This window comes from Rhinatrema bivittatum, chromosome 2, assembly GCF_901001135.1.
Source record: "Rhinatrema bivittatum chromosome 2, aRhiBiv1.1, whole genome shotgun sequence".
NCBI lineage: Eukaryota > Metazoa > Chordata > Amphibia > Gymnophiona > Rhinatrematidae > Rhinatrema > Rhinatrema bivittatum.
Window position 1 is genome coordinate 407,722,080 of NC_042616.1, and position 24,394 is coordinate 407,746,473.

A 24,394-nucleotide genomic window follows, 5' to 3' on the forward strand; every position below is an offset into this window, starting at 1 on the left:
CCATGCTGAGCACAATCTGTGCATCAGGAAAGACCCAGCAGCAGGGCCTACCAGTGCGGCAGCAGGAGAAGCTGCAAGGGAGCGACCCGGGAGTGGCTGGCTGCCACTGCCAGCATGCCCGGTCCCAAGGGAGCAGTGCTGCAGTGGTGAGTGAAGGAGGCCGGTCACAGGGAGCCACAGCCGGAAGACATAACAGTACCCCACACCCCACCCCCCCTCTTTAGGCCTCCCCCTTGAATGTCTGGGCTTCCCGAGATGATCCTTTTGGAACCGCTTGATAAGATTCCTATCAAGGATTTTAGTGGATGGTTCCCAAGAATTTTCCTCGGGGCCGAAGCCCTCCCAGCCTAGAAGGTACTCCCATTTGCGGCCTCGCTTCCTTACATCAAGGACCTTGAGGACTTGGTGTATGGTCTCGTCCTCTGTGATCAGTTGCGGGGCTTTGGGAACTCTCCGAGAGGGCCAGGAGAGGACAGGAGGTTTTAGGAGGGACATGTGGAAAGAATTATGAATTTTCAGGGGGGCCGGCAAGCGAAGTTGATATGTCATGGGGCCTAGCTGTCGAAGCACTGTGAAGGGGCCAATGTAACGTGGAGCCAGGCTCATGGATGGACCCCTGAGGCGAATGTGCCGGGTGCTGAGCCACACCTTCTCCCCTTGTTGGAATTGGGGCGCTGGTCTTCGGTGACGGTCAGTAAATTTCTTGGCTGACCAGGCCACCTCTCGAAGCATCTGCTGGGTGTGGTTCTAAAGTCCTTTTAGTTTTATCGCCATCATCTGAGCTGCAGGAGAGGGACGGAGAAGGGGAGAGGTAGAGGAGGAATGGGTTGTTTCCCATAAAGATTTGGAAGGGTGATGCCCTGGTGGCAGTACAGGGATGCGAATTGTGGGAAAACTCAACACAGGGAAGGAGGCAGACCCAGTCGTCTTAAGGGCGTTGACATAGGATCTTAGGAATTGCTTCAGGGTACGATTGGTTCGTTCCGCCTGATCATTGGCTTGCGGGTGGTATGCGGTAGTGAAGTCCAGGGAGATACAAAATTTCTTGCAAAAGTTTTGCCAGTACCTAGAAGTGAACTGAGAGCCTCGGTCAAAATTGATGTGATGTGGCAAACCATGGAGACGAAAGACATGTTGTATGAACAACTGAGCTTGTTAGGCCAGGTAAAGGAGTGAAGTGCGCCATTTTAGAAAAGCAGTTGACCACCACCCAGATCGCCGTGTTACCCTCAGAGGCAGGGAGATCCACAATGAAGTCCATGGAGATGTATGTCCAGGGCTCCCTAGGGACCAGTATTGACTGTAGTAAGCCCCAGGGCTTCCCCACCGGGGTCTTATGTTGCGCACAGGTGGGGCAAGAATCGACATATGCTCGGATGTCCCTACATATCTCGGGCCACCAGTAAAACTGTTGGAGAAGGGTTGAGTCCGAGCCCGTCCAGGATGGCCAGTGACATGGGAGTCGTGGGCCCAGGCTAGGACCTTGTTACGGAGCCTCTTCGGGACCACAGTCTTTCCCGGAGGAATGGTCTGGATGGTGGAGAGGATGATGCAAGCCAGATCTAGGATGTCTTGGATCGGTTCCTCATGATCTTCAGCAGAGAAGGACCGGGAGAAGGCATTAGCCCTAAGATTGTTGCTGGCCAGTTGGTAGCGGAGCTCAAAATGGAATAGAGTTAAAAAGAGAGCCCAACGAGCTTGGCAGGGGTTAAGGTGCTGGGCTTGTTGTAGATGTACCAATTTTTTATGGTCCAGCCACTGGCACCATGCCTCGAATTCGAGCTTGATAGCTAAAAGCTCCTTGTAACCGATAGAGTAGTTTCGCTCTGCCGGGGAGAACTTCTTAGAAAAGATGGAGCAAGGGTATAGAGTTCCGGTTGAGTCGTGCTGGCTGAGGACTGCTCCTATACCCTCAGAGGAGGCATCAACCTCCACCATGAACGGAAGTCTGGGGTCTGGGTGCCGGAGCAGAGCTTCTGTAAAAAATATTTCTTGAGATACCGGATAGCTTCTTCTGCTTTGATGGGCCAAGTCTTGACATTCGCCCCCTTGCGAGTGAGGGCTGTGAGGGGTGCAGTCAACTTGGAGAAGTTTTGAATGAAACTGTGATAATAATTTGCAAAGCCGAGGAAGCATTGAAGGGCTCATAGCCCACTGGGTTGGGGCCACTCCTGTATACACTTCAGTTTAGTGGGGTCCATCTGGAAGCCACGGCTAGATATAATATACCCTAGGAAGGGCAGGGACTCTTTTTCAAAGATGCATTTCTCCAACTTAGCATAGAGATGGTTATCCTTCAGACATTGAAGTACTTGAGCGACGTGTTGCTGGTGGACATGTAGATTCCTGGAGTATACCAGGATATCATCCAGGTAGACCACCATGTAATCGTAGAGGAGATCTCTGAATACCTTGTCCATAAGGTTTTGGAAGACAGCAGGGGTGTTAGTAAGTCCGAACGGCATGACCAGATATTCATAGTGGCTGTCCCGGATGTTAAAGGCCATCTTCCATTTGTCGCCCTTATGTATCCAGATTAAGTTGTAGGCCCCAAGGAGATCTAGCTTTGAGAAGATCCAGGCTCCCTGTAGGCGGTCAAAGAGTTCAGATATCAGAAGAAGCGGGTACCGGTCCTTGATGGTAATGGCCTCCAGACCATGAAAATCTATGCACGGTCGTAGGGTCCCATCCTTTTTGCCGACAAAGAAGAAACCGACCCCAGCTGGAGAATTGGAACTTTGGATAAACTCTTTCTGGAGGTTCTCCCGAATGTAGTCCGACATGGTACTGGTCTCAGGAATAGATAGGGGGTAAACCCTACCATGAGGAGGTGTAGAGCCGGGGATCAAATTGATGGCGCAGTCAAAGTCTTAGTGTGGAGGCAGAATGTTAGCGGCCTTCTTGGAAAATACGTCGGCGAATTGGCCATACTGGGGAGGCAGTCCTTCTAAGATCACAGTGTTGAAACAACAGGGAGCGCTTGAGGTCCCCTTCAGACAGGTTATTCGGCAAGTGGGACCCCAACAGGTCAATTGTAGATAGGCTCAGTCGAACTGAGGGTTATGTTGCTGAAGCCAAGGTATGCCAAGTACTACAGGATGGATGGCTTTCAGGATTACGTAGAAGCAGAGGTGTTCAGAGTGGCCTGGATTGATGTGGCACTCCAGAGGGACCATGAGGTGTGTGACCCTGCCCAGAAGGGGATTCCCACAAATGGAGGAGAGAGACAGAGGCCGGGGACATGGATGAGTAAGGATAGGCAACTGCTCCACGATGTCCCACATAATAAAGTTTCCCCCAGAGTCAATTAAGGCTAGCGTGGAGAAATCGCGTCCTTCCAAGGAAAGGGTTACTGGCAGTGTGAGCAGGGAAACAGGTGAGGTCAGGCCTAGGTCACTCCCCCAGTGGAACCTAGGCCCAGGAGTTTACTGGACAGATGGGGCAATGGGCGATGAGGTGGCCGGATCCTCCACAATAAAGGCAGAGGCTGGTTCTACAGCGCCTTTGCATTCTTCGGGAGACAAGGGCCCTCATCCTAGCTGCATGGGTTCCTCCATGGTACCCTCGGCTGGTGGAACGGGTCGAGAGGTGGGAGAGGAAGGTCGAGGTCGGCTGGGGGCCGTCGTGCATCTCCTTTGGTCCTGCAGCTCGTAAGCCCTTTCTTGTAGGCAACGATCGATTCTGCTCGCCATCTCAATGAGAGTCCAGAGAGAGAGGAAGTTCCCGAGCCACCAATTCGTCCTTGATTTTTGAAGACAGCCCGTCCAGAAATACAGACCGGAGGCAGGTCTCCTTCCAATGGAGTTCCGATGCCAGTGTCTTAAATTTGCAGTCTGAGAGTGAGCGCCCTCCTTGGTGGATGTGTAGACTTTGTTGCTCTAGGATTTTCTGAGCCAGACCTGGTATGGCTTGTAGAGTTGAAGCCTCCGCTGTATCCATGACCTTGGCTTACTGTTTCACTTTGGACGGTAGACCCCTTGCCCGAGGTGGAGTTGGCGCCACCTGTGGAGCAAACCCCCACAGGTCCCCACCATCAGTAGGTGAGGCTGGGATGGAGCAGACACCCCACTGAGGCTTCACCACTACCAGCCCGCATTCCCCTCAGGTTGAGCCCTTGGGTACCAGGGCCGTCTGGAAGACGAGGAGATGAAGCCAGGACCGGGTCTGGAAGCTGGTAGAGTCGTAGGTGAAGGGCAGAACGGGCAGCAGGTCTCGAAGTCAGATTACCAGGCGTGGGTCAGGACAGGTGGCAGTCATCGTAGTCATGGTTCCAGGCGAAGTCAGGGCAGGTGGCAGTACTTGTAGATGTGGTTCCAAGCGAGGGTCAAATTCCAGAAGACGTCAGACAGAACAGGAACACTGGAGAGATCCTCCGGGGAGGAACAGGATACGGAACCTAGAAAGCAAGAAGCCAAGGCAAGGTCTGAGAGCCAGACCTTGCTTTAAATAGGAAAGGAAAGGGTGGAGCAGCAAGGAGGGGCCACAGCCATTTCCTGCCGTGATCATTTTAAATTCTGTGCAGAGAAGCGCGCACGGGCCTAGAGAGACGCTGAGTGCGGCCTGCACGTCAGGAATGCCCCTGCAGCAGGGCCTACCAGTGCGGTGGCAGGAGAAGCCACGAGGGAGCAACCCGGGAGCAGCTGGCCGCCGCTGCCAGCATGCCTGGCCCCAAGGGTGCAGTGCTGCAGCGGTGAGTGGAGGAGGCCAGTCGTGGGGAGCTACGGCCGGCAGCCATAACATTCATTAGCTTGCCCTTCCTTTCAGGTCCCCGGTTGGGGTAGGATCTTTAAATATGTATGTTAGTCCTATCCTCTAACAGGTCCTCTTTTTTTTCATATATTTTAACATGGTATGGGGTTGTATGTATTTTCTTTCAAGTCCATTTGTGTCTTTAGCCAATAGAGGAGGAGTTACCTTATGTTTATTGGGCAGTATGTGTCCCCTTATTGGTTACAGGGGTATTTAAGCCATGAGGGTGTATTTGTCCCTTTTAATAGCTCACACTTGCTTGGGCGTTTTTCCTCTGTAGATAGTCTGGATGGAGGTGAGTGTGTGAAATAATGGTTGATATATACTATGACTTTTTTATAGCTTTTTGTCTTGTTTTCTTTATGCTGTTTTATTCTGTTTAGATTTAATCGGAATCCCCTGACGCAGGTACAAAGGTGCTGAAACGCTGCAGCGTTGGGAGAGAAAGTTCTTCTACGCTCCTAGGAATGGGAGTTCATCAAACAGGCAAATCTATGTTTTTTCATAATCGGGTTTGACAGCCGCATTTGAATTCCTTGTACTTTATACCTTAAGAGTGACCGGTAAATTTGTTGTGGGCATTGTCTTCCTCTTATCAAAATCATTAAAATAAGGGAATGGAATTTGATACATTGTATTTAAGAAGTGATTGGCAAACACCGGTGCAGTCTTCTTTTCACTGAAACAACTAAATGGATCCTTAAAAAATGGTCACTCATTAATTAAACTTTGTATTTTCACATATAAGTTGCCGCAGAGAAAAAAGCCTCCCAGACTGTACAATGAGGTTTCTGCCAGGGCAGTGATAAAGCCTTGGATGCTGAGATCTGTTGCTGATATAAAGACTTTTAAATGACAGTCATTATTTTTGATTCGTGAGCTGCACATATAACATGATAAATTTTATCCTGAAACATTGCACATAGAATATTGAAATGTGAACACTTGATATATTCAAATTGGATATTCATTAACACTGGATTTTCCAACAGATGTCATTACAAGTTAAGTGCTCTGACGCTCTCCTTCCCTAGGAGTGGACTCTGAAATTTGTTGAAGTATTTTTTGAATGTGATTTTCTTGGATTTTTGCACTTTGTGTGAATTTTAGGAATGAGTGAATGATTGTGGGTTGTGTGAAAGAACATTTTGGTGAGTGTGGATGTGTGGGGTAATTATATTCCATAATTTACAAATGAAATTTATCTTGATATTGATAAGATCTTTGAGATTGTAAAAAAATTGTTCATTGATTTAATAAATGTAATTTATAGTTTTTTTAAACATTTTTTAAAGACTTGGGATTGTACAATTTGGCTGTTCTGGTTTTGTTGTTTGGCTTTCTATAAATAGGACAGTAGAGGCAGTCTGGGTGTTTATGTAGGTACAATCTGAGAGGGGCAGTCCAGCTGCTTATAAATAGATTAGCTAAATGGGAAATCTTGATGCATCTCTCTCGGGTTTTTATGTGATCTGATACTGCTGCCATTTCCCCTGAACTAGCTTGAATTGAGCCTCAGCAGCCCCCTTGTAACTGAGGTGACAGGAGGAAGCTCACACAGGAGCTGATACTGGAGAGGTTGCAGTACATTTGCATGCTTCCCCCAGCTGCCTCAGTGGTTGATTTTGGTTGATTTTGTAACTTTTTGACCTAGTATGAAACTCTAAAACCAGAAACCCAAATTCCTTCTAACACCGAGGGCAACGTTTCTAAATTCTTCACTGTATAAATACAAGTTACATGTCCTCCATTCATCCTTCCACCTCCTCCAGCTCACTCACCCCTGGCACCAACTACCCCATGAATGCAATGATCGCACAGGCAAATTCTATTCAGCTTCCTCCAGATTAGACCCCATTGTCTGACTTCAGGACAATCACTCCACTAGAAGTGGAAAAGATTCTCTAGTGAATCAGCCAATCCATAAATCCATTAGATCTACTTCCTCCAAGATTCATCTGTAACCTGAAACATGACCTAGCCCCTTGACTAACCAAATATAATAAATGCCATTGTAACCCAAGGCTCACTGTCTAGCTGCTCAAAAAGACTGTTTTCAAACCCATCCTAAAAATAAACCCTAACACTGAACCTAAAATATTCAACTACTGCCCAATCTCCAGTCTCCTCTTTTTATCCAGGGTGGTGGAAAAAGTAGTTTACCTCCAAATCTTAGATTTCCTAGAGTACTACAATATCTTACATCATTACATGTGTAGACAAGGCCATGGAATAGAATCAGTCCTGTTGACCATCACAAACAATAACCACCTCCAGGCAGATCAAGGTGGTGTCTCCTTCATTGCCCTTCTTCATCTCCCAGCTGTTTTCGCTATAGTTGATCACCATTTCCTGATCTAGCGCCTGAAAGGCATCGGCACCAGTGGCATTGTCCTAAAGTAGTTTGATTCATTCTTTGCCAACAGAACGCAATCAGTTACGTGGGCCAACAAGCCATCCTGCCCTAAAGCTCACCTGTGAAGTGCCACAAGGCTCAGTTCTCTCCCTGATACTTTTCAACTCTGCATGCATCCTATCCGTGACCTCATCCAGTCTTTCAATATCAAATGCTATTTGTGGATGACATCCAACTCTGCATCAAAATTGGATCTTACCAAACTTCATTTATTGCAATCTCAATTGAGCAGTAGCTCAACGGCTTACCAAACACAACCTATTTATTTAATAACATTTATCCCCCCCACACTCAAAAGGAGTCTGGGGCGGGGTACATAAAAACAAGCATAAAAATTAATACACAAAAAACAGACAATAACATTACATAATTGCATGTGACACTTTCAATTCCGGGACATATTGAAACAGAAAAGTTTTTAATTTCTTCTTAAACATCTTACGGCCGAACCTTAAATCTCCTGCACGCATAAAAAATGGGGGTTATGCGTGTGGACAGGGCCTGTGCACACCGCGCACATTTTCAAAGGGGCCCGGCCACATGCGTAACCCCTGTTACGCGCCTAAGTGCTGGGCCCAGATAAAGGGGTGGTCCGTGGGGCAGGGAGGGGCGGGGCTGGAGGCAGCTGGTACAGTGGACATTTGCCGCTGTGCCGGGGAAATACGCACCAGCAGCCTACCAGTGCGCATAAGTTACTACTGCTCCAGAAGAGGAGCAATGGGTAAAATAACACTTTGGGGGTTAAATAGATAGAGATAGGGGACGGGGAGGAAAGGGGAAGAGGAAGGAAGATTAGTTAGGTGGTTTGGAAAGTTCCCTCCCAGTCCGCTCCTTAATTGGAACGGACTGGGAGGGAATTGGGAAAAGGGACCATCGCATCGCAAAAATTAAAAATGTATCCCACCTGCACGCATGAGTCGCGGGTTGCACGCACATGCGCGCGCGGATGTTAAAACCCACCGCACATGCATGTGCGCCCCTCATATTTTATAACATGCATGTGTTGTTATAAAATACCCGCGTCCATGTGCGCGCGCCGGGAAGCGCACGCACATGGACGCGCGCGCGTAAGTTTAAAAATCTACTCCATTATGTCCTGCATAAGGCACAGGGAAAATGGTTAACGTGTTCCAAAAAGTTAGACCAAAGATAAAGCAAGATCGTTCACGTGTGACAGAAAGATGAGCTGCTTTTGGGGCAGAGATGTCAAGAAAGTATTGACTGGAGGAGTGTAGGTTATGAATTGGGGTACTTATGAGTAAAGTAGATATAAGCTATGGAGAGTTGACATTATGCAGCAGATTTTGGATAATGACAGCAACTTTATATTTGATGCGAAAGGAAATTGGTAACCAGTGTAAATCTTTAAGGATGAGAGTGATATGATTTAGAATGGGAGTTATAGTAAGTAGACAAGCAGCAGAGTTTAGGATGATTTGTACTAGTGATCTTAAAGAATACTGCTGCAACAGCTTCATAGTTATACCTCAAACATGCCAGGTTCCACCAAGTAAATATCTCTAGGAAGAAACTGAACTTCCAGTTAAGGATGAGATTTAAGGGAAGTAAAATAATTATCAGTTCCTCATTATACTCCTGAGAGAATTCTGGGCACATCATTTTATAGTTCTGTGCAAAAAAAAGTTTAAAATTCTGCATACTGTATTTAACAAAAAGAAATACACTGTAATCACTATCTTTGCAGTAATTAATTTAAACTTCACAATATAAAGTTCTAACTCAAAGATGCAAAATGTTAAAGTTGTCGGGGCAGAATTCTGTCTGGATGACAGTAATATTACATCATAGCTACCAGCTGGGGGGATTTTATTTTAGCAGTCCATGGAGTCCAAGCGCAGAGCTAACTTCTTGCAGTTACCAATATTTGCAGCAACATAAAGATACCCATAGTTGTTACGATAAATATCAACAGTTGAAGGAAGTCTGTGCTGCAGGCAGCAATTCTTGGGCTCCATGGATTGGCAAATTAAAATCCCTGAAAACTAAAAGCCCTAACCATAAAGGCAGCAGACCACTCTTCTCTTTCCTCAGCTCATCTGGCTCATGCTCTCTCACACTTATTTTCCCCAATGTTCTCACCCCTTCATCCCCCATCTCATTCTTCCTCCAATACTCTCTCTCCTTTCACCCCCAGCTCACCTCCCACACTTTTGCTCTCCCTTTCCACACATTCCTTCCCTCTGCCAACAAGCTCCTTCCAAGCTCATCTCTCCCCATGTCTCCCCTCCCATACCTCTCTCTCCTCTCTCCTCCCTCATCTCCAAACTCAAACCCAGTCTCTCTCATCCCCACTTGCTTCCATCAGCCCTTCCCCTGTCCCTCTATCTCCTGACCCCACTGTAGGCACTGTCTGGGAATAGCAGCAGCAGGTCATCTTCCTGTCTCCACAGCTCTCAGTGGTACAAGAAGGAATTTTCACCTATTGACTCCTCTAGTACAACCCAGAGAGTTGGTAGAAGGAAGAAGAAGCAGTGGTGTAGCTGTCTGAAGTCCTAGGCAGTGTGAACCTTCAGGAAGAGGAGGAGGAGAAGCTGATGCCATCATGTGTCTGTACAGAGGGGCTCTCAGATAATGTAGGCCGCACGTTGCTCGAGCTCCTGCCTTATTTTCACAAGACTTTGATAACTGTGTGGGATTTCTGGAACCACTGGGCTCACAATTTCTGAGAACCCTATGTGCAGGAAGGTGAGGGCATCGGTTTCTCCTCTACCTGCTGGCCTGCAGCACCTTCTGCTCTCTAGGTTGTCACACTCAGGTAGTCAACTTCTGCAAATTCTGCACTAGAAGGGAATTCTGCATAAATTCTGCTTTGCACAGTTGTGCAGAATTCCCCCAGGAGTATTACATGCAGAAATATCTTCCATAACTGTAATCAGTTTCCAAACAATTTAAAATGAAGCGCACGTTGTATATTCAATATGGGTTGGATTTTAAGAATTGTGCACGGGCATAGATTTGTGCACCCAACCCGGCGCACACAAGTCTATGCCCGATTTTATAACATGCGTGCGCAGCTGCGCGCATGTTATAAAATCCAAGGTCGGCACGTGCAAGGGGGTGCACAATTGTGCAACTTGTGCATGCCATGCCGTCCAGCCTGCCTCCATTCGGAGCGGTCTCGGAGGGAACTGTCCCACCGCCCCCCCAACTTCCCCTCCCTTCCCCTACCTAACCCGCCCCCCAGCCCTATTAAAACCCCCCCTTCCAAGTTGTGCCTACCTCCGGGCAGGCATAGGTTACATGCGCCAGCCAGCAGCCAGCCCGCAATCCCAGGCACAATGGCAAATGGCCGCTGTGCCTGGAGGCTCCGGCCCTGCCCCACCCCACCCCACCCACTCCCCGCCCCCTTTTTCAAGCCCCGGGACATATGCGCGCCCTGGGGCTTGTGCGTGTCGCCGGGCCTATGCAAAATAGGCCCGGTGACACGCACAGGAGCGGATTCTCGGGGTTACGTGTGTAACCCTTTGAAAATCCTTCCCTATATCTTTAATCCTTTTCCATTCCTCCATTCATAATTTCCTTTTATCATTATAGAAATATAACATAATGTGAGAATGTTCTGATCTCTGTGCAGCAAAACCAACATTTATTATCTTCCTGAGCACAGAGATTGGAGGATTTTACCAGTGTGCAGAGCAGACTGCCCTGTGAACAAAAAGGTACAATATCTGAGTGAGGGACGCAGCCATCAAAACCCACAATGATCTGTTCCAAAAAAAAAATGCAGCTCATTGCATAGGTTATATGTAGGCCTGTAAATGCTTTTCAAAAGGATTCTTATCAGGTAAAAGGAGAAGTTTACTCCTAAACTTCTATGAGTACGAGTTCCCGACTGCAAAGGGACAGAGCTGGGGGAAAGGCCCTGGGTGGGCCAGGGGAAAGTAAGCCAGGAGATTCACTTTTTGAAATCCCTGTACCTGCTTTCTACCGCTTTAACCTGCATATTCTACCTGGGCAAGCACCGCTCCAGTACATAATTGAGAGAAGAAAGGGTCTTTAACTGCAGGCAAGGTGGCAAGAGAAGGGAGAGAATCTGTTACATTAATTTCTCTAATGCCATCTGAGGTTGATTTAGCTTAAGAGAGCTGCAGATGATGGCTCAGCTGGCAGTGTGAAACAGATTTAATCTTTCTTTAAGAAGGGAAGAGAGGAAAGTCAGGAAGCCTTATGTGTGGGTTTGGATCTTACCTCTCATCTCTCAGTTGGCGAGGCAGGGACATCCTTCACTGTGTCGGGTATTAACGTAGGAGCGCAAGAAGCAAAATATTAGCCGTTGCCCTATATCTGGGTCGTGTTGGAGAGAGGAGAGGTGTAATCATGCAGGCTTCATGAAGCTCTTCTCCATAATGCATCGGATGTTAGTCTGTGAGGAAGACCCGAGGAGAGAGAGAGAGAGAGAACGAGGAGGATTTCTTCCCCAATCACAAGTGACATCGAAACTTTACCTCAGAAGTGGAAGTCATAACTGAAAGCCAAGCATCCGTTTAAAAAAATGAGAACAAAGAAGGGGGGGGGGGGGGGAGGAGAAGGAAGGAAGGAGGTGGAGAAATTGTTCAGACGAGAAGGGGCATTTGCTAATGTGGTGAAAAGGTTCTCTGTATACATTGCCAAAGGCTGCATGCGCTCTGATTCTGTAACCTATACTGACTACTTACAGAGACAGACACAAAATAATTTGTGGGGCATTCAGAGGTTAAGAAATGGCAGAGGTGTAACAATGATCACACTCTCTATTTATTTAGCTTATTTTCTGAAGACACAAAATAGGGCAACCCCTTTAATAATCTAGCCCTAAGTTCTTCTCATTGTGAACTTTGTAAGCATTTCTGAGCACAGACTGGAGGGAATTTCTGGATTATAAACATTGAGCTACACATAAAGTCATGCTGCATTGAGCGTACTACCTTTAAATTACATCATGTAGAGTTAAAAGAACAGAACTACCTAAAGTTCCTCAAATACCAATTGCCTGTAACTTGCTTCTTCTTTTCAGTGAACTTCATACTTTGTCCTAATTGTTACACTTTCCTGGAAGAAAAGATTATGTACTGACTATGTCCACACCCATTTGATAAAAACTGTAATATGCTGCCAAACGTGGGGTGCTGCACAGTGGTCAGCAGCATACCACACCTCAAGGTCATGAGTCTAGCATGATTCTTGGCATCCTGATCATCTAATGCATCCTGCAGCTCTGTCTATGGGGGCCTTACTGAATTAGCAGTTTTATAGGCCCAGCGCACGAGATTTCCTCCTATGGGCGCACCCTGAAGACATCATCACTGCTTTTCTATAAAAGAAGCTCAGTCCTTTAAGCGGATGCCTGATCAATAGGTTTTGGTTCTTTGTGTTCCTGTGCATTGTTCTTGTTGCTGCTTTCACCTGTGACCCAGCTTGACCCTTGACTCTACCTTGTCTGTTGCCTGTCCTGACTTCTTACTGGCCTTTTGTCTGTGATTGAACTCCACCTACCCTGACCAGTCCCCTGATGTTGCATTAACTCTGCCTGCCTTGACTCTGCTTTTCTGACTATGCCTCTGCTTCCTGATTCTGTTCTTGTGCTTTGGTTCTGACCATCAGCTATTGTATGTCCTCCTCTAGTTCATGACAGTATACTTAGGCCATGGATGTGGCTGATGTTCCCCTGCCAAACTTTCTGTGGGGTCTCTTGTAGACTGTTCTGCATCAACAGAACTAAAAGCACATTCTTGGTATCCCTCAGGATCTGTCTCTGCAATTGAACAAAGCTGCAGTTGTCACTAGTAGTGGCTATGCCATCTGTAGCCATTCCGAAACCAATCGCTGTTTCTACCTCTTCACACGTTACCACTGCACTAAATCTGCTCTTACCACTGTGGCATGAGGGCAATCCTAAGACCTGCAGGGGCTTCATTAATCAGTGCTTGATCCATTTTGAGCTTCAATCAGCCAGCTTCACATCAAAATGAGTCAAAGTGGCTTTTATAATCTCTCTACTCTCTGGCCAGGGCTTGGTATAGGCCTCTTTTCTATAGAAAAGAAATGACTCTAGTCTTGCTCTTCTGCAAATGTGTCTGACTCAATTCAAGAAGCTCTTTGATGAGCCTACCTGAGCTTTTTCCGCAGTCTCCAAGCTGCTCTGCCTGAAATGAGGATCGGTGACAGTGGGTCAGTACACAGTACAATTCTGCATCTTGGCCTTGGAGCTCTACTTGAATGATATAGCACAGGTGGTCAAGGTTTGGCAAGGTTTGTTGGACTGGCGGGCCTTGATGTCTCTGCTAAGCTGGACAACATTATTTCTCTGGCCATGAAGGTTGACATCTGGTTCCACGAAAGGTTCCAAGAATGGTTCCCGACTTGACACTGTGGCCGCCTGGCTCCCAGGTTTCAGAGACCGATGTTGTCCCTGTCTGGCCTCCACACAGCTGACCTCAGAGAAGGAACCCATGCAGATGGCTCATGTCAAGCTCTCGGAAGAGGAGAAATGCCAGCAACAATTGCTCAATCTGTACCTATACTGTGCGGGCAAGGGCCATTACACTGCCTCGTGCCCTGAGAAATCAGGAAATGCTCATGCCTAGAGTTAATGGGGGGAAGCTATCCTAGGCAATACCCACTCCACTCCCCCACAAAAAAGTATTTTGACTGTCCAGTTGAGCTCCGGACATAAGAGATTCTTCTCGGAGGCCTTCTTGGTGCGACCAGCAACTTTACTGACGAAGATCTAGTGAAGGAATTCCAGATATCCCTAGTACCACTAAACAGCCCTGTGTATAGAATATCTACAGGGAGCTATTACCAGGTGCTATTCACTATATGAAGAAACCTATGATTCTAAAGGTGGAACTGAGGAATGCATCACATTCTTCATGCTCTGGAAGACCATCAATCCTTTATGCTCTGGTTACAATGACATTGCCCAGTCATAGATTGGAAAAATAGAGAAATTCTCTCTTGGAGTATTCACTGTTTTCACACTTGCACCCTATGTCTCTTTTGCATACATTTTCAGTAAAAAATCAGGCTAAGACTCTACCTTCTCATCAGCCCCATAACTATGACATTGACCTAATGCTGAATAAGATACCACCCCATGGTAGAGTATACCCTTTGCCCAATCTGGAGACCAAGGCTATGTCAGAATATATCCAGGAGAACCTCAAGAGAGGATTCATCAGATCATCCTCCTCTTCCACCGGAGCTGGGCTCTTCGTGGGCAAGAAGGATGGTTCACTATGTCCATGATTTGGCTACTGGAATTTAAATGTCATCACCATAAAAAATAAATATCCCCTGCCACTAATATTAGAATTGTATTTTTACTGGCTGCAAGGAGCTACCATTTTCACTCAGTTGGATTTGCTCAGGATATGTAAGGTTGATGAATGGAAACCTGCTTTTAATACAAGAGATGGCCACTATGAGTACCTGGTGATGCTCTTGAGCCTCTATAATTCTCTGGCAGTTTTTCACAATTTTGACAACATATTCAGAGACTTGCTATATACTTGATCATAGTATACTTGGATGGCATCCTGATCTACTCACCTAATCTTCATGCCCATTGCTCTCATGTCAAGATAGTGCTTCAGCAGTTAAGGGAACAAGCCCTCTATGCCAAAATGGAGATATGAACTTTGGAGCAGACTGAATTCCCATTCTTGGGGTACATAATATCAGTGCAGGGCCTAAAAATGGACTTCTTCAAATGCTCCGCTATCATGGATTGGCCATGGCCAGTGGTCCTCTAAGCAACTCAGCAATTACTAGGATTCGCCAACTATTACAAGCAATTCATCCTTCACTACTCCACCTTTATTGCCCTCATTACCTTGCTTACCAAGAAAGTGACTAACGCCAAGGACTGGCCACTCGATGCCATTAGTGAATTTGCCATTTTGATAAGCACAATTCTCTCTGCCCCCATGCTCCAAAGGTCTGATCCTATGCAGTGGAAGTAGGGGCAGTACTTTTCCATTCCGCTCCTTTTACTTGAGAAAATTCTCTGCAGCTGAAAGAAATTGGAATTGGTGATTGGGAACTACTCATCATCAAATTAGACTTGGAAGAGTGGAACCACCTGCTGTAGGACGCCTTGCACACCATTACCATCTTCACAGACCATAAAAACCTGCTATATCTACAAACTGCTAGAAGATTTGACCATCAACAGGCGAGATGTTCTCAATTTTTCACTAGATTTGACATATGCTTAACTTATCGATCAGATGAGAGAAACATCAGAATGAATGCCCTGTCCAAATCGTTTGACCCCACAGACCTCTTCAACACCCCTCGGCATCTTATTGACCTGGCCAAGAATGTTGCGGGCGCCTACATGGTACCATTCAGAATGCCCCCTGGAAGATATTCGTGTCTGATTTCCTCCAACAGAGTCCTGAAATGGGCCCATGACTCCAGATTGGCCGGCTATCAGGGCATCAAAAAAACTGTAAACTTCATCTCCAGCAACTACTGATGGCCCACCTTTGCCAAAAAGGTGCAGACTTATGTTTCTGCTTGCAATAACTGTGCACAAAATAAAACCACCCACCAACAACTAGCTGGCTTACTTCATCCCCTGCTGGTGCCTCAAAAACCCTGGACTCATACATCTATGGACTTTATTATTGACTTACCTTCCTCGGCAGGGCACACTGTTATCTGGTTGATCATAGACCGGTTTTCCAAAATGGCCCATTTTATTCCTTTAGAAACTGTACCCACAACCCTGGGCTGCTCCCACCACTCTGATGTTTTGGTAGGAGCTCACCTGAGCAGTAGTGATCATCAGACGGTATGGTTCAATATCACACAAAGACCCGGGGATGTACCTGGAGGAAGAATCACATCACCCCAGTTCTAAAACACCTTCATTGGCTACCTGTTGCCAAAAGAATAACATACAAAACTCTCACTCTCATCCACAAAGCACTCCACAACCAAAACATGCACTGGTTCACTGAACACCTTAATACATTCCACAGCTCTAACAGACCCATAAGGCAGCAACACAGAGCATTACTTCTAATCCCTTCCCCTAAGCAATCTAAACTCAGTTCCACTAGAGCTCGGGCATTATCTTTGGCGGTACCAGTCCTATGGAACAAACTCCCATCCTTCCTGCGTTAGGAACCCTGCCCAAAGAAATTTAAACAGAACCTTAAAACTTCCCTTTTTAGACAGGCATACTCATAACTACCTTCCTCTCCTATCAGAACTCCCTTGTACTCTAACTTATATAGCCTTCTTTTACATAATTAGTAAATTATATCTCAATTATATTTTAATTATCTTTTATTAATTATATTTTGTTACCACATATAGGGTTATTTGTTCAGTTTTAATTTTGCAGTACGCCCTAGTTGCCTTGCCACTTTGTTTCTGTGCTTTGTTCATTGTTCTTTGTAAAGCTTGTGTTGCTGCATGTTTTGTTCCCTGTAAACCGATGAGATGTTCCCAATGTTCATCGGTATATAAAAGCCTCTAAATAAATAAATAAGAAATAAGAACTGGAAGACTGGGAGAAAATGGGTGAGGTGGAACAAAAGTGGACCAAATTAAAAGGAGCTATTACAAAGGCAACAAGTCTATATGTTAGGAAAGTAAAGAAGAATAAGAGGAAAGAACCAATCTGGTTCTCTAAGGAGCTGGCTGAAAAAATTAAGGCAAAAAGAACAGCATTCAAAAAGTATAAAGGATCTAAAAAAAAAAAGGAACACAAGGAAGAATATCTGTTAAAAATGAGGGAGACGAAGAAAGAAATCAGGAAAGCTAAAAGTCAATGTGAAGAAAGAACTGCCAAAGAGGTAAAGAGAGGAGACAAAACATTTTTCAGATATATCAGAGAAATAAGAGAGGCCTGAAGTGGTATAGTGAAATTGAAAGGTGATGAGGAGCACTGTGTGGGGAGAGAGAGATGAAGAAATGGCAAAAATATTAAACAAATACTTCAGTTCGGTGTTCACTAAAGAAGACCCTGGAGAAGGACCGTTGCTAGTTGTCAAGACCGGAGATGAAGATGGGATAGATGAAACTCCGTTTACAGAAGAGAATGTATGGGAAGAGCTAGGAAAACAAAGTGGATAAGGCCATGGGGCCAGATGAGGTTCATCCCAGGATACCTAGGGAGCTCAGATGTGCTGGTGCATTCACTGCATGGCCTGTTCAATAGATTCCTGGAAACAGAAGTGATGCCTAGTGATTGGAGAAGAGCGGTAGTGGTTCCGCTTCACAAGAGTGGTAGCAGAGAGGAGGCTGGAAACTACAGGCTGGTTAGCCTCATCTTGGTGGTGGGAAAATTAGTGGAGACTCTGCTGAAGGAAAGGATATTGAACTATCTACAGTCAGGAAGATTGCTGGACACAAGGCAACATGGATTCACCAGGGGAAGGTCCTGTCAGACAAATCTGATTTTTTTTGAGTAGGTGACTAAAGAATTGCATCAAGGAAGAGCACTCAATATGATCTACTTGGATTTCAGCAAAGCTTTTGATATAGTCTCGCATAGGACACTTATGAATATAATGAGAAGCTTGGGAGTGAGCGCCAAGGTAGTGGCATGGATTACAAACTGGTTGGCAGATAGAAGACAACGTGTAATAGTAAATGGAACTTACTCTGAAAAGAGAAAAGTGTTACGTGGAGTGCCACAGAAATTGGTGTTGGGACTCATTCTGTTCAATATAATTGTGACCGACATTGTGAAAATGATAGAAGTTAAAGTTTGCTATTTGCTGATGATACTAAGATCTACAATAGAGTGGACACGCTGGAAGGAGCAGATAGAATGAGACGTGATTCAAGGAAGCTTGAACAGTAGTCCAAGATATAGCAGCTGGGATTCAATGGCAAGAAGTGCAGAATCATGCATCTGGGGTGCGGTAATTTAAAAGAGCTGTATGTGATGGGGGATGAAGGGCCGTTATGCACAGAGCAAGAGAGGGACCTTGGGATGATAGTGTCTAGCTATCTGAAGATGGTGAAACAATGTGACAAGGCGATAGCTAAAGGCAGAAGAATGCTGGACTGCATAAAGAGTAAGAAAAAGGAGGTGATAATCCCCTTATAAAGGTCCTTGGTGAGGCCTCACCTGGACTACTGTGTTCAGTTCTGGAGACCATATCTCAAAAGGGCAGAAACAGGATGGAGGCGGTCCAGAGAAGGGCAACCAAAATGGTGGAGGGAGAGGTCTCCATCAAATAACTTTGAGGAGAAGTTGAGGGACCTAAATATGTGTACCCTGAAGGAGAAGATGTGCAGGGTAGATATAATACAGACCTTCAGATACCTGAAAGGTTTTAATGATACACAATCGACAAACCTTTTCCGTTGGAAAGAAATCAGTAGAACTTGGTCACGTGATGAAACTCCAGGGAGGATGACTCAGAGCAAATGTCAGGAAATATTTCTTCGTGGAGAGAGTGATGGATGCCTGGAATGCCCTTCCAAAGGAGGTGGTGAAGACAAAAACAGTGAAAAATTTCAAAGGGGCATGGGATAAACACTATGGATCCCTAAATGCTAGAGGATGGAAATGAAGAAAAGAGTGTATGGGGGTAACTTTCTGGTGTGGCGGTTACTACCCTTAACCAATAAACCTTCTTATACTGTTGATGCAACTCCATTAATGCTCTCTGCTTCAACAGCAGGGGGAAAAGAGGAAAAGGGGAATTAGATTCAGACAGCAACCAACAAGGACATTGAATTTTTCAGTCTGGGAAAACAAATAAGCATGGGGGTAACTTACTGAAGCGGTTGTTAGTACCCTTAACCAATAAGTCCGATACTTTTGAAGAAATTCCAACATTGCTCGCTGCTTCAATGACAAGAGATAATGGGGCTTGGACTCAGACAACAACCAACAAGTGCCCTGTCTTTGACAGTCTGAGAAATTGATAAGTATGGGGGTGACCTGTATGGTGTGGCAGATGCTGCCATAAGCTTGCTGAGCAGACTAGATGGACCATTTGGTCCTTTTCTGCAGTCACTTCTATGTTTCTATATTCTGCCTACATGGAATTCTGCAAATCATTGTTAGTGACTGTGAAGTTCAGTTCACTTCAAGGTTTTGACTGGCCCACTGTAAACAGTTGGAAGTGACAGTAGACCTTTTTTCTGCCTACCACCCTTGGGCCCATGAAGTTGGGGAGGAGACTTTAGAGGGGGTACTGTTATATTTGGCAGCTCATGGAGCACTCCCATGAGCCACTGCACTCATCCCAGGATGCTCCCACCAGCTGAGAACACCATTGACTGTCCCACGTGGCACAGACACAGCCAGCCTCCCATCCTCTGCTGCATTGTGTTGCTCCATAGGCATGTGCATAATGCTCTGAGCCTTAAAGGTCCCTCAGTGGGAAACTTTTAACTTCAGCATCTCTTGATGACATCACACAGCTGGTATTTAAACCCATCCTCGACTCCAGTAATTTGCCTCAGCAATGGGACTCCTGTCTAGCAGTGTGTGTTGCAGAATTCCTGATTTCCTGCCTTGACCAGCCTTGTCTTCTCATCCAGCCTTGCCTTCCACTCCAGCCTTGTCCAGCCTTCATCCAGCTTTGCCTTCCAGTCCAGCTATATCCAGCCTTGTCGTCCTTATTTGTCCTGTCCAGTATCTTCAGTGTGTCTGTCTCTCCGGACCTGACCTCTTGCTTGCCTGCTGCCTAGATCTTGACTTCTTGCTTGAACTTGACCATGATTGCCTGCTTCCTAGATCTTGACTTCTTGCTTGAACATGACCATGATTGCCTACCTCTTGCCTGGACCTGACTATTCTTGCTAGCTGCCTGCACCAAACTTGGCCTGTCTTTGTTACCTGTTATCTGCCCTGTTCCTGGTATGTCTTAGACTCTTGTCTTGTACTCTGTCCCAGGCCCATGCCTAAGTCCTGCTGGCTGCCAGAGCCCAAGAGCTCCTCCAAAGTGGGAGGTGGCTGGTATAGGTAAAGCTCCAGTCTGGCCCGTTATCGATTCTGTTTGCCAACTGCCGGTGTAGGTCTTCTTACAAAGCTGCATCAACTACACTGCAGTACTAAGTGCTCATATACCAGCTATCCCTTATAGATTGCTGAGGCTATGAGCTCAGCAAACTCAGCCCAGGTCTCTTCCATGACAGGATAGACCGCCAGGTGCAGCAGCAGCAAAGTCAACTGGATCAGCTCACTAGCTTCCTGCGGGGCATGGCTGCCCCTTCACTTCCGGTGACTCCAGCTCTGATACCGTTGGTTCAGCCTACTACTTCCACTCTTTACCTGCCTTCACCTCCGAGGTATGAAGTGGCTCCCCTAAAACGTTGAGGCTTTCTCAACCAATGTCATGCAATTCGAGTTGCAGGCATCTTTGTTTCTGACAGACCGAGTCAAAGTGACATATTATTTCCTTGCTAGGTGGTACCATGCTGGCTTGAGCCTCACTCCTTTGGGAAAGGGATGATCTGATCCTGGGGGATCTGGCAAGCTTTCTTAGAGTTTCAATAGATTTTCGAGTCAAGGTGCATGATCCTCAAGGCATTGGAGATCCTACAAATTAGGCAAGACTCCCAGTCAGGAGAATATACAGTGCATTTTCACACCTTGGTCTCTGAACCTCACTGAGGCAATAACAGTCTGATTACGATTTTTTGTCAGGGACTCTCAGATTGCAGTAAAGACAAGCTGGCTGCTTGAGACATACCGGAGACCTTCCAGGAATGGGCCAAAGAAAGAGGCTCGGCTCTTCAAAGCACCCATCCAGAACCTGACTCCCAGTACCTTGTCGGACCCATGTTGGCTTAAGAACCTGCTAACACCCAAGAACAACCTATGCAGGTTGATCATGTCAAGCTATCTCTAGAAGAGAAGTAGAGGCATTGTTGGCTCCAGTTGTGCTTGTATTGTGGTACACAATACAAGCACAAATGGCCATTGTCCAGTGAAGCTGGGAAAAATCCTGAACCTTGGTGTTGTGGGAGTGCCACCCTAGCCCACTCCTGTACATCTCCCCAATTTATTGTACCTGTGTATCTTTTATTCAGAGATACCCACTTTGATGCTCAAGCTTTCCTTGACACCGGAGCCAGAGGAAATTTTAATCATGAATCTCTGGTACAGCATTATAGGATTCCGACAGTTCCCCTAGATCCAGCAATCACAATTTCATCTGTCCATAGAGAACCTTTACCTGAACATATCGTGAAATTACAGTTCCCCTGTCCATGCAGACCAGCATCCTGCACGAAGAACAGATTTCTTTGTATGTTTTGCCTAAAGCGATTAATATCATTCTGGGGCTGCCCTGGCTCTGTCAACATCAGTCTGAGGTTAACTAGAGATTTCCAGTTCGGACCCTTATTGCCAAGAACAGTGTCTGCACAAAGCTCGTCCTATAGTTTCCTTGGAGAGAACCGTGGTCCCTAACTTGCTTAATCACTACTTACTAACACACAGATGCTCCTATGGTGGTTACAGAAGACAGTGAACTGGTACTCCGTTCATGTGATGTGAACCAGCCCCTTCCAAACCTTGACAAGGACTCAGATCTTCCTGCCACTGGTGGTGGACATCTGCCATCTGTTGCTTGTGTATGGATTCCTATCCTCTTGGGGCTTGTAGGCACCCTTGTCCATTGCTTGCCTAAAGCACTATTGCACCACAATCCAACTACAGCTGAGATAGCCTTCTAAGAATAAAATTCCTGGGAGTCAGCCTCTAGCCTCCAAGTCCCACAACTTGTTATGGTTTGTGGCTTATAGACAGGCCTTGCGACCACTCACTCTCAATGCCACACAGCACAAGCAGGCTCAACTTAGACACTTCTGATGCCGCTCCTACTTGCCTTGCTCTGGCCCTTCTTGGTAGTTTCCATGGGCTCATGCGCACAGCACATGTTGTATTTTCAAGGGCCAGAGGTGGGAAACTAGGCTTCAGCACCTGCTGATGACATCACCCATGTTATTACAGGCCACCCAGACTCCACAGCAACGGGTCACTGAGGCATCTTGTGTGTAAGGTGATTTGCTGTTCCTGACTCCTGTGTTCCTGATCCTGTACCTGCCTCATCTCTTCAGTCTAGCCTGCCCCACCTTATCCAGCCCTGCTGTGTCAATTCTTCTTCCTATCTTAAGCCTGCCCTCGGACTTACTTCTGGATCGGACCCTAGCCTGGCCTTTGACCACTCTTGTTCTCTGCCTGCCCTTGCTGAATATTGACCACTCTTGCCTTCTGCCTGCCCTTGATCCTTGCCTGGATAATGACTATTCTTGTCTGCTGCCTTCCACTGACCCTTGCCTGGACATTGACCCTTTTATCTTGTCGCTCACCTCTGATCCTAGCATGCCATGGATCTTGCCCTATGCTACTAGCATAGAGACTCTCGCCTAAGACCTTCTGGTTCTCTAGACCCCAAGGGCTCAAACAAAGGGGAAAGTGGTTGGTACAGAAGGTCCTGAACCATCTTTTCCTTGCAGAGCTCTGACATCTGTCAGAGCTCGCCTACGTGGCTGTTGGCTGAGTCAACCTCACCACAGCAACAAGGGTCCATGACTCTTACACAAATATTACAGGATTTCCACAAAAGATTTCCCAATAAACCCGGGCTCAGGAAGTTGGGGAGGGGGCACTGTTACATTTGGCAGCTCACAGAGCACTCCCATGAGTGCTCTGTGAGCTGCTGCACTCAACCCAGGATCTCCTGCCAGCTGAGAACCCCACCCGCTGTCTCTTGCAGCATGGACGCTTCCAGCCTCCCTTCCTCTGCCATGCTGTGCTGCTCCATAGACATGCACATATGACTATCTGGGCCTTGAAGGCCCCACAGCGGGAAACCTCAACTTTTTCACCTCATGAGGACATAATGTGGCTGGGTATTTGAACCCAGCCATGACTCCAGTAATTTGCCTCAGGAACAGATCTCCTGCCTAGCAAAACATTCCTGCCTTGTCCAGCCTTGTCTTCTCGTCCAGTCTTGCTTTCCAGTCCAGCCTCATCCAACCTTGTTTTCCTTATTTGTCCTATCTTTCTCTTTCTCGCCCCTCACCCTGTCTTATATTTAACTCTCTTCCCCCTGCCCCAAATGCTGCCATCTCTCTCCTTACCTCAGAGACACCAAGGGTGGTCCATTCCAGTGAGCAAGATTTACTGCCCCAATGAGTTAGATTGTAGGTCAAAGAGTGAGATTTTTCAGGCTGCGTGTCTAGGGTATATATCTGGGCTCTCTTGGACTCTGTGGGCTGCTCCCTGTACCATGGAAGGCAGATGTCAAGGGGTAGTAAACATAGACTCTGCTATGCTCAACAATCTGGGGAATATATCACTGACCTCCCTCCCAGCTCCCAGTCTCCAGAAAACAGCAATACGGTGGCTTATAAAAATGTTTCTCTGATATATGTTGTCTCTGTGGTGTCCTTGACAAACTGTCCTGCCCAGGCTATGACAAAGCAATGAGGTCATTCAAGACTCATAGTGATTGGCTGTGGCAAATGTTTCAGAAAGAAGAGAGAACTAAAGCAACATCTGAAAATCCACAAAGGGAAGAGTCTGTGTTCAGCTATAGAATATGGTTAAAAAAATTTTAATAAAGCAAACCTCACAACCACACTGAGAAACAAATATATGTTCTGACTGTGACAAAACTTTCATTCAGAAGGCAAATTTCACAAGAAACCCATAATTCTTCTCAGTAACAAGATCAAGATCAAGTAGGGAATAAAATAAAAGCTCATGTCACAACATTTATATTGGCAACCAATTATCCTCTTGAACAGGATCTGATAAGTGGCAAATACTTCCAAAGGAAGCCAGACATCTCTCATGCCAGTCTGCCTTGATGCTATATCCTTTATGTCACACCTTAAGAACTTTTCTGCCACTCAGACTTGCTGCCATATCCCAGACTGTACACCTTGAGGTATTCTTGCCATTCTGGGGAGCTGCTTTGTCCCTCTTATGGTGCTTTGGTATGATGATGCCACTCTTCATATTCATTTGTCCCTTTATCGGTGCTTTGCTGCTTTGTTCCCCCTTCATGATGCCTTAGGATGTTCATATAACTCTTGGAGCCAATTTGTCTCTCACAGAAACACAATAAACCAGTAATGATGGCAGAAAAAGACCAAACAGTCCATCCAGTCTGCCCAGCAAACTTCTTACGGTAGTAGTATCTGCCATTCCATGTTTCTCTTAAGAATAGTACCCTGGAAAAAAGGAGGTGCAGGGGAGATATGGTACAGACCTTCAGATACCTGAAAGGT

The 24,394-nt window shown here is 46.3% G+C and overlaps 1 protein-coding gene across 2 annotated transcripts in view; it reads right to left on the bottom strand.

Moving 5' to 3' along the window:
- NCF4 (neutrophil cytosolic factor 4) overlaps positions 1–24,394 on the bottom strand; it is a 181,641-nt gene that overhangs the window by 113,879 nt on the left and 43,368 nt on the right. Inside the window, exon 1 of one of the 2 annotated variants that reach the window (XM_029590081.1) lies at positions 11,375–11,630. The exons of the other annotated variant lie outside the window; for it this stretch is intronic. Within the exon in view, the coding sequence (XP_029445941.1) occupies positions 11,375–11,406 (32 nt within the window). The 5' untranslated portion in view covers positions 11,407–11,630. Of the gene's footprint in view, positions 1–11,374; positions 11,631–24,394 lie in introns of those variants that run through there. 2 annotated transcript variants of the gene reach the window in all.